We start from the raw sequence: 10,793 nt of genomic DNA, 5'->3' as shown, positions 1-10,793 counted from the left end.
AGAAGGCTCTCGCTCGTCTCACACGCACAGCCCAGCGACACCCTCGTCCCGACACCATGTCTCTTCGACTTTCCAGCGGATCCAGGAGAACCTGCACCCGACCCACCACAGGATCGCTCAGGCTCTCTGGGGGAGCCAGTTTTGGGGCTGGAAATGCTTGTGGCGTGCCAGGGATTGGAAGTAGCTTTTCCTGTGCCTTCGGAGGCAGCTCTTTGGGAGGAAATGCGGGGGGAAGCACTTCCTGCGCCAGCTTCACTGTGAATGAGGGGGGCCTCCTCTCCGGCAATGAGAAAGTGACCATGCAGAACCTCAATGACCGCCTGGCCTCCTACCTGGACAACGTGCGCGCCCTGGAGGAGGCCAACGCCGACCTGGAGCAGAAGATCAAGGGCTGGTATGAGAAATTTGGGCCTGGCTCCTGCCGTGGTCTCGATCACGACTATAGTAGATACTTCCCCATCATTGAGGATCTTAAAAATCAGGTGAGAAATTATACTTCACGATCATTTCTATGTACTTTTCTTTCTAACTGTTCTTTTCCTTCTTCACGGAATACTAAAAATATGTATCATCCCTGCTTGTACTTTCTTAAAGGGTATTTCAATTTAGCACAGGAAGTGAGCGTGGAATAGATTCAATCGGTTAACCCCATCTAGTAGCTCATCACTGTCTAGTGACTCTATCCATTTTCTAATCTAAAAACACCTTGATGGTGATAAATTGCTTTTTTAAAAGCTGAATTCCCCATTTCTAGATCATCGCTTCCACCACCAGCAATGCTAATGCTGTTCTGCAAATCGATAATGCCAGGCTGACAGCGGATGATTTCAGACTCAAGTAAGTCAACTCACAGTGAAGAGAGTTCACAGCAATTAATGTGAAGTATTGACTGAATTTATTATTTTTTATTCTTCCATAAACGATTATCAAATCTTATTCCAGAACTGTAACCCATTCGGATAAACTGTGTTATTGCTTTTTTATACTTTGGCTATGAAATATAAAGTATGAACAGTACTTATACAAATAGTGCCCCATATCTTAGTTCTTTTTCTGTCCAAGAAATACCTCAAAATAAATAATTATTAGAATATGATAAACCTAGAAAATGTGCCTGGTGGTCAAATCTGCCACCACAAAATTCTAGAATTCTAGCTTTTGATCACTGACTGGTGACCCTTTCTCCAACCATGTGACAAACTTGAAAATTGCTAACACTCTTTCAGGTATGAAAATGAGCTGGCTCTTCACCAGAGCGTGGAAGCGGATGTCAATGGGTTACGCAGAGTTCTGGATGAAATAACCCTGTGCAAGACGGACCTGGAGATTCAGTATGAAACCCTGAGTGAGGAGATGACTTACCTCAAAAAGAACCACAAAGAGGTAAGAACTGACTGTCTACGTGGCACTGTCAGACACTCTCCAGCTGACAGGAAATGATAGACTTGACTTCTTAAGTAAGAAAATGGCACCAAAATAAGCCACAAGTATTTATTGGGCGACTTGTGGGCAAGTCAGATCTGAGATGTGATATAAAGGTCAAGTATATTCTGGAGGTCATATAAGCATAAAGTACATCTGGATTTTGAAGACTCAGTATAAATAAGTATGTAAATTTTTCCTTAATTTTTATATTAGGGCCTCCCCTGGTGGCTCAGCAGTTGAGCGCTGGGCTGCAAAGATGCCCGCAGCCTTTGCAGCGCCAGTTCAATCCCCGGCCACCGGCGAGGATCCCACAAAAAAAATAATAATAATAATAATTTTTTATATTGATTGCATGTTGAGATGATAATATTTGGGGTGTGTTAGATTAAATAAAATATGTCATAGGAAGGAAGGAAGGAAAATGAAGGCAGAAACAAAGAAATTGGCACTAAACACCCTTTGTCAGATAAGGTTGGGGACTGAGTTTTCTTTAGAAGTGACAAAGTATTGGAACAGGACATCTTTACTCTCTCATCAAGTTTCCCATGGGAAAGAAAAAGAATTGTGTATTCTAGACTGAGAACAGTGTTTGGCCAAGTAATTATAGCTAATTTTAAAAGGTACATTTAAAAGATAGCATCTAATTAGATAAAATAGCCTTTAAGGACATCTTGAGAAATGAGATCTAATTTCTGTCTAACAATGGCAGATTTAAAACACCCGTTGACTTCATACCCCTGTAGTATATACACACTTAATGCATATTCTTAATAGATGTGACTCTAAAAGTAATGAAACTCAAATTAAACTGTTAGACCAATATTTACTTCTCCAAATACATAGTATACTTCCAAAATTGTCACCTTTAGAAGCTAGGATCAAAATCAAATCACACATCCGCTACTCTTTTCAGAACCAGTGTAGTTTTGTTTTTTTTTTTTTGAGAAAAACTTTATCCTTTGAAAATGAATTTGATATTTTTATACAGCCAAAAGATTTCTAGTCAAGCCATGTGCTTAATGCAGAGATGGAGCTAAGAATGCTACTATGAAGGTGTCATAAATCTAGCTACTTGAAGAGCAACATCTGTGTGGATCTGTGGGTTCAAGTATGATTACAGCCTGTAGCAGTTAGTAGATTTTTTTGATGAATTGAATGCAAGTGATTTTTTAATACTTCCCTTATAGGCAAGCCGACCTGCATCCTTTTTTTTTTTTTTGTCTTTTTCTTTCTGCTTGAACAAGGAAAGTATTCACTAAATCCTCAGAAGTAAAAACCAGATCTGGAGCTAGACAGGGTATTGTGACCGCCAGTGAGGACAGAATGCGAAAATGATCTGAGGAACTTGATGCAGGGAGGAAAGAAGGTCTCAGTTATCATCCTTAGGACCAATCTTAGGAGGGAGGGGGGTGTTTCTGTAGCAGAGACAAAAGTTGATCTGTGTTGCTTCAGTTTACATAATCAGGCGTGAGGTCTGCCATCCACCATCTGATCTCACTGCATCCAACAGCACCAACTTCGATGGAATAATATGTAGACTAGATTCCAATTTTTATGAAGATAAGTCATAATAACCAGCTTTCTATGCAGGGCACTATTGTTAGGTCTTATTACTAATAATTCATTCACATCTTTCAACAACCCAGAGAAAGATATTTTAATCCACAATTTTAGATAAGAAAATTGGGATTTACAGAAGTTAAGCAATTTCTCCAAATTCATCCAGCCACTAGAAGGCAGAACTAGAATTCACAGAGATTTGTCTGGCACAACACTCTAATGTCCCTGTGTGAGCTTAGTAGCTTAATAAATAGAAGTCTTTAGAGGATGATGTTCTTCCTTTATGAATTATAAATAAATATTTAGCCTATACACTGATATTTATAATTATCTTAATTGCTCAGGATTACCCAGCTGCAGTCCTTCGACTACATTCATGTGTCTTCAGGAAATAGCTGAGTCCAGAATATACCAAAGTCTCTAAAATAAAATAAAGTCCACGAAAGTGGAGATATTTCAGCCGCACGTGCATGGAGTAAAAGATATGGACAATACATTGTAAATAGTTTAAGGACTTTCACGTGGAAAAGGAATTAAGACTTTTCAGTGCTGCGAAACTAAAATCAATTCATTGGGGTTTCAGGAGCAGGAGTATGGAAGTTTAAAGTCACATTAGCTCTGTAGAAAACATAAAATGTAGGAGGAGTCGCACTGAGGCCTTGGGAGCTGCAATCCGAGGAGCGCTAAGAGCGCTTCCGAAGCAGAGTGTGAGGCTCTCTTGAGATCGCTGCAAAGTTGAGCTGAACTGAACACTTTTCTGCCTCCAGGAAATGCAGGTCCTGCAGTGCGCGGCCGGCGGCAACGTGAACGTGGAGATGAACGCAGCGCCCGGTGTGGACCTCACGGTGCTGCTCAACAACATGCGGGCCGAGTACGAAGACCTGGCAGAGCAGAACCGCAGGGACGCCGAGGCCTGGTTTAACGAGAAGGCAAGTCTCTCTACAAACAGCCTCGCAGCGCTGGGGGGTGCTCACAAAGCTAAGGTTTGCCTCTTGCCTCTCCCCAGAGCGCCTCGCTGCAGCAGCAGATCTCTGAGGATGTGGGCGCCACGACCTCAGCCCGCAACGAGCTGACCGAACTGAAACGCACCCTCCAAACCATCGAAATTGAACTTCAGTCTCTCTTAGCAACGGTAGGAGAATGACAATTTCTTACCAGCCCCTAGATCAGCATTTTACATATGTGCTTGTGGCTTTAAAGCCCATAACGATGTTGAGAATATATCCACACATTTTGTACACTATTAATTTAAAACTTAAGGGAAGAATCGCATTTTCTATATAACAGCTGAAACAGCAGCATGGGTGTCTTATGCTTATTTTATTAAATATAAGCAGTTTTGTTTAGAAGCAGTGTCATGGTCTTCTGGCCTATGAGCCAGCATCAACTTCAGACCTTAACACGATGAGCCACATAGCAAAGCAAATTTATGTACATCTGTATATGCATCTCAGGCGCTTTGTTGTTTCCTAACAGAAACACTCCCTGGAGTGCTCCCTGACTGAGACCGAAGGCAACTACTGTGCTCAGCTCGCCCAGATCCAGGCCCAGATCACGGCCCTGGAGGAGCAGCTGCACCAGGTCAGAACCGAGACCGAGGGCCAGAAGCTGGAGTATGAACAGCTGCTGGACATCAAGGTCCACCTGGAAAAGGAAATCGAGACCTACTGCCACCTCATTGGTGGCGATGATGGGTAGGTGAAATAACTATGGGGGCACTGTGATTCCCTGAAATCTGTCTGGAACTTAGATCCTTGGAAAGTGAGCATAAACTGATAGGGCTGCATTTATTATCATGAATGTTAAGCATGAAGCAGAATGCATTACTGCCAGCATATCAATTAGCAACATTTTACAAAACCAACATGCAGTGAACCCCATATTTGAGGTGTGAAAACAGGTAAATATCATGATGCTAAAACAGAGTAGTTTAACTATGAAAGCCACTGAAAATATTGTCAGCAAACAACTAAAGAAAATGCAATCGTGATCTAGAATTGAAGGGGTTCTCTCTAAGTCATCCTCTTTTATGATGGTTTCAATAATGTGTTCCTAGGGCATGCAAGTCTGGAGGTTACAAGTCCAAAGATTATGGATCTGGAAGCATGGGGAATCAAATCAAAGGTAACTGAGATGAAATTCTGTGTCTGTGCTGTTCTACTACATCTTCATTGTGCAGCGTGCTTGCTTTTATCATCCCAGACATTATATTCCTAGAGACCATAGATTTGTATACCAATGTGCACTAGGTGTCCAGTTTCAGTGATGTGTGCTAAATTTAAACACAGCAATAGGTCACTGTGTTTTGCTAACCAAGAAATCAAAATTCACCAAAGAGTGTTTTTGTTCTTACTGTTTAGTCCATCTAATAAGAAAATCCTCTTACTCCTTTCATTGGTATAGTTTCTTACTAATCTTTTTTTTTTAATTTTTTATGGTAAAATACACAGAACATAAAATTTACTTTCTAAACCATTTTAGGAATACAACTCAGTGACATTTACTACTTTCCATCTAGGACTCTTTCTATCTGGCAACACTGAAACTTTATACATATTAGACAGTAATACATTCCCTCCTTCCCCAGCCCCTGGTACCCACCATTCTAATTTCTCTCTCTATGAATTTGATGCTCCAGTGACCTCATATAAGTGGGATTGTACAATACTTGTCTTTTTGTGACTCATTTCATGTAACATAATGTCTTCCAGATTCATCCATGTTGTAGCCTGTGACTGATTTCCTTCCTTTTTAAGACTGAATAATACTCCATTATATGTACATGACATACTTCATCTATCCATTCACTTGTTGATGGATGCACAGCTTGCTTCCACATTTCAGTCATTGTGATCTTATTCATCTTGATTCAACTCTCTAAAAATCTCCTTTTAAATTTTAATCTTTAGATCCCATCAAGGCCATAGTGGTTAAGAAAGTTCTTGAGGAGGTAGACCAACGCAGCAAGATTCTTACCACCAGGCTCCACTCCCTGGAAGAGAAATCTCAAAGCAATTAATTCAAGACATGAGCAATATATGCCAAATACTCTCTGAGAAGAGGAAGCATTATATATCAGTCTGAAAAAAAAGAACAAACCTAAGAAAAATATCTGTCCTGTTGTCTTTCTATTCCTGAAACATAATCTCTGTCTGGGTGATCAATAGCAGGTCTTCCCACTCATCAGGAAGTATGTCATGTACACATAGGATGACTCCTTTGATTACCTACAGAAATTATTGTCAATTCTTTGTATTCAATAAAGCTTCTTCCTTTAGCAAGTTACCACTGGTTGTACTGTCTTATCTTTAATATGCTCTTGTCTGTGGTACAGATATAAGAACACTTAACAGCTTTTGAATTATATGAAAACTCCAAAAATTAAACTTTAAAAATTAATCAACAGATTTCCCCTAAATTTTCATGAGGCTTCATCATTCAAAATGAGACAAATTCAGAATGAATAAGAACACTTTCTCAGACCCCAGTCTGCCATGTTTTGACATAATAGCCAAAGTGTACACACATAATGTTCTCCTGTAAAATGGGAGCAATAATAGTACTTGTCTCAGATGGTTAGTGGGAAACATGCAAATGGTACATTAAGGATTTGTTGGATAAGTGACTAAAAACTATATTTGAAAAAGAAACAAATGTAAACTACTAGATAAAATGAAGATAAGAAATTAAATTTAAAATCTCAATATTTAGATGTAAACATTTATATTCTGAAGATATTATCCAGACCAGCATAGAGAGAAAAAGGTTACCTTATATATATACATGATCCTATTGTTCATATGGACATGTAAACAAAAACATAAAATAACCACACATATGAACAGATAGGTAATAAGATTAAGGGGCATGGAAGGATAAGTTGACAACACTATAAAAAGGGCATAAAAATATGAACAAGTTCCACAATGATGAGGAAATTCACGCATTCAACAAAGATGAAATATACCCAGCTTCATGAGTCATCAGGAAAATGCAGATTAAAACCACCTGAAATTCCATTTCATACTCCTCAACTTGACAGATATCAAAATGTCATACTGTATCAAATGGCCATGAGAATGTGTTACAACAGAAATCCTAATACTCTGTGGAGTCATAAACATAATCACTTTGAAAAGTTATTTGGTTTTATCTCACAGAGCCAGATATGTGCATATTTCATAGCCCTGAAACTTCCATCCTAGGCTTAAAACTTCAAGAGACCCTTAAACTTGTGCACCAAGAAATGTGCCTAAGCATGTCCATAGCAGTGTTGCTCCTGATTGCAAAATCTGGAGACAGCCCAGACTGGGTATCACCAGGAGGATGGACAAATAAAGTGAGCTTCATTCATTCCATGCAATATCAACCAACATTGAAAAATCACTATAACCCTTATGGGGACTCTGTAACATGCCACCCAGGTCCCCCTTCAATGGAGGATGCAGATCATCAGCAGCCATGGTCCCCAAAGATTGTCTCAGTTGCAGCAAGTCACCTCACCCAAGGTCATGCTCCTTCCTGGAAGGACCCATGTCCAACATCTGATTGGTCCAGGAGTAGAAAAGTCTGGAAATCACTGCCCAACTCAGAATAATACTGAACTCCATGTCTCATGGAAGCTCACCACTCCACACGTACACAACCCATGCCTAATCTTGCTTCCTTCCTCCCTTACACAGGCATTAATTCCAAGGGCACTCTTTAATAAGCACCTTATACATAAGGTTGTCTCTGAGACTGCTCCCCAGGGAACCCACCTGCAACCACCACCTGCATCAAGGATGAATCACAAAAACACAGAGCAAATGAAGGAAGGACGTTCCAGGGCAGTGCAAAGGCATGAGTCCACTAGTATAAAGTTCAAAACAGAAAAAAACTAAATAATGCACTATCTGGAGATACACAGGTGGTAGAACTGCTTTTTAAAAGTTTGAGAATGTATCAGTCAAAGGGTACAAACTTCTAGTTATAAGATTAACAAGTTTGGGGTCCTGATGAGTGTCACAGTGGTTTCAGGGAATATGCTGTACCATATACTGGAATATGGCTGAGAGCATATCTTAAATATCCACACCACATAGAAGAAATGGTAACTTTAATGCAGGGCTGAGGGGTAGCTAATACTACAGTGATAATCATTTTGCAATTATGTAAATGCATCAAATCAACACTATCTACCTTAAATTTATAGGATGTACTGTATCAATTACACCTCAATGAAAGCTGGGAAAAAAAGAAAACTTAGGATAGTGATGACATCTGAGAAGGACTGAGGAGATGCCTTGGGGAGAAACAATAAGGTCTCTACGATGACCGGTATGTTTCATTATTGCTCATGAAGCTACACAGGGTAGTTTATTAATCTATGGCATGTAGGATATTTTGCAACAAAAAAAAAAAAACTTTAAACAGATACCAAAAAATAAAGCTTTTAAGAAACACAGCTAGAAAATAATAATGCTGCTGGGAGCAGTAGCAAACTGAAAATGGATCTCAGTGGAAGGGAAAGGTGGTAAGTTTCATTTGGAAATGGCACTGGGGTGAGGACAAGGGAGTTCATTGCCTAAAGGAAGAGAAAGAACCAGAGCGAGGATTCCACAGAAGGGAGGAGACTGCTGAGGCTGTGAAGCAGGTGAGAATGAGGCACTCTCTGGAGGGTGAAGCGCCTAGGGCTCAAGCATGTCACCAGCCCTGGGGAAGGACACAGGAGGGGATGGATTTAAAAAAAAAAAAAATAGGCTCAGAGGAAACGAGTGAGGGCAGAGGTACTGAAGGCAGGAAAGAATAGGATGAGACTCCAGAACAGACCATGCCGCCTGGATAAATGTGAGCATGAAAGAGACTCCCTGCCAAGCAGAAGGTATTTTTTTGACTTTATGCCATTTGGGTTAGTGCCACTGTCCCCATTCGTGTAAGAGCAATCATCAACAATTTTCTCAGTACTAAGACTCTAATTCGGCAATAATACTACTTCATTTGGAACTTTTACCTGAAATTTAATGAAAATTATGTCATGGAAAGAAGACAAGTGTCTGGGAACATTTTCAGGGCTCCCACTGTCAACACAGTTCCCCAGTGAGTGCACCATGCTGCCTTCACCACCTCATTTTTGGTTCACTGGAAAGCTGACTCACAGCAACTATGAGAATTTTTGGGTGTTTCCATTGATGTCTTACCAGATCAGGTCTAACTTCACAGGGAAACCAAATCTTATAAAATTGCACCTGTCCTTTCTTAGGTTGGTTTTTTTTTTTTAAGATTTATTTATTTATTTATACATGCACTGGGTACAGTCAGAAGCGCGGGAGGGTGAGAGAATTCACCAGAGCCAGAGTGGGGAGCAGAGCAGGCAGAAGGACCAAGGTACTTGGTCCTGCTGAGGGGAGCAGCGGGCGCAGGAGAGGTCTGCGCAGTCTGCGCACCATGTGGGACCCTCCTCCGGTGGCCTGGGAGCAAACAGGCGCTGCAGAAGCTGCTGGCAGCTTCGCAACCCAGCGCTCAACCACTGTGCCACGGGGGAGGCCCCCACCTTTCTTAGGTTTAAAGTTATATCCTCACAGAGCCACACTGGCAATAAAACTGCCCACGTGGTGGATTTAATTCAGGGCAGCAAGGAGCACTAAAACTGGCCAAGGACACTGACAAAAAGTTTATCGGTCACTGTCTGAGATCTTCACCCATGTGTGCAATTGCAAGACTACTCAGGTTCAGAGAACAACAATTCTGGGATTTATTTGACAAACCAGGGAAAACAAAGAGTTACTGAGGCCAACAATGGCCAGGGAGCGAACTCAGGCCATAGGGGTGATAGCGCTGAGACTTAACCACTAGGCCACCAAGGAGGCCACTGATAGGATCTTTTAAAACACACACCCACCCTGCCACCTGGAGAATGCTCACAAATATGAACTGAACATTTATAACTGTACTGTCACGTTTTTGTGTGGGATAATTGCAACTGGGTCCCATTTCTCCCTTAGTCTTTGTAGAAGAACTGAGTAGAGGTAGTACTGGTGTCTCTTATTCATTGATTTGGTTAAAAAATATATATATTGTCAGTTAAGTCAATGCCCACGGCAACCTGGGGGCTGGGGGTCGATGGGAATGCAGAAAAATTGGCTCCTGCTTCCATGGAGTTGATTTACCAACAGAGGGAGGCAGGCAATGGCTAGTGAACAAGTAAGAGGACAATGGCTGCTGCTCAGGGCATTAAAGACAACAAGCAAGGGCCTCCCTGGTGACACAAGGAGTTAAGTCTCAGTGCTGTGAAGCAATCCGCAGCCACTGTAGCAGGAGTTTGATTCCCGGTTGGGGAGCTACCCACATGGCACAGCAGACCTCTCCTGTCTCGCCTGCTGCTCCCCTCAGCAGTGTATTTCAGTCAGTCTGCCTGTTCTGCTCCCCACTCTGTCTCTGGTGAATCTTCTCACCCCCGCACCATGCACCTCTGGCCTGTACCCCAGTTCTTGTATGCATAAATAAATAACTCTTTTTTAAAAATAAATTAAAAAAATAAAGACAACAAGCAGAGTGCAGTCTGTGAGCTGTACTAAAAATTATCCCTGGAATTTAATTTAGTGCTCTGACTGATGACACAGAGATGCCAAAGCCATTAAAAGATTTTTATTACCCATATTTTCCAAGAGAAAAGGGGCACATGATGACATGCAGGGCCACACAGAGAGCACCAGGGCTGGTCGAGAAGCAGAGAGAAGAGAGGGGCAGACAGAGGGCAAAGTCTTTACTAGAGGATTTGCAGGAGAGGCAAGACAGGGCAGAGTAGACAGCGTTGAAGTGGCTAGCTT

At 41.4% G+C, this 10,793-nt stretch overlaps 1 protein-coding gene across 1 annotated transcript; it reads left to right on the top strand.

Moving 5' to 3' along the window:
- KRT25 (keratin 25) lies at window positions 1-6,270 on the top strand. Its single transcript, XM_037492690.2, has 8 exons — window positions 1-482; window positions 755-837; window positions 1,227-1,383; window positions 3,753-3,914; window positions 3,992-4,117; window positions 4,462-4,679; window positions 5,042-5,109; window positions 5,895-6,270. The coding sequence occupies exons 1-8, from the start codon at window positions 57-59 to the stop codon at window positions 6,002-6,004; spliced, it is 1,350 nt and encodes a 449-aa protein (XP_037348587.1). The 5' UTR covers window positions 1-56; the 3' UTR covers window positions 6,005-6,270.
- Window positions 6,271-10,793: the final 4,523 nt, after the last annotated feature.

Source organism: Talpa occidentalis, unplaced genomic scaffold (genome assembly GCF_014898055.3).
Source record: "Talpa occidentalis isolate TD23 unplaced genomic scaffold, MPIMG_talOcc4v2.1 talOcc4.7, whole genome shotgun sequence".
Lineage (NCBI taxonomy): Eukaryota > Metazoa > Chordata > Mammalia > Eulipotyphla > Talpidae > Talpa > Talpa occidentalis.
Note: the sequence above shows the minus strand (reverse complement) of the source record. Positions and strands in the feature narration are given on the sequence as shown.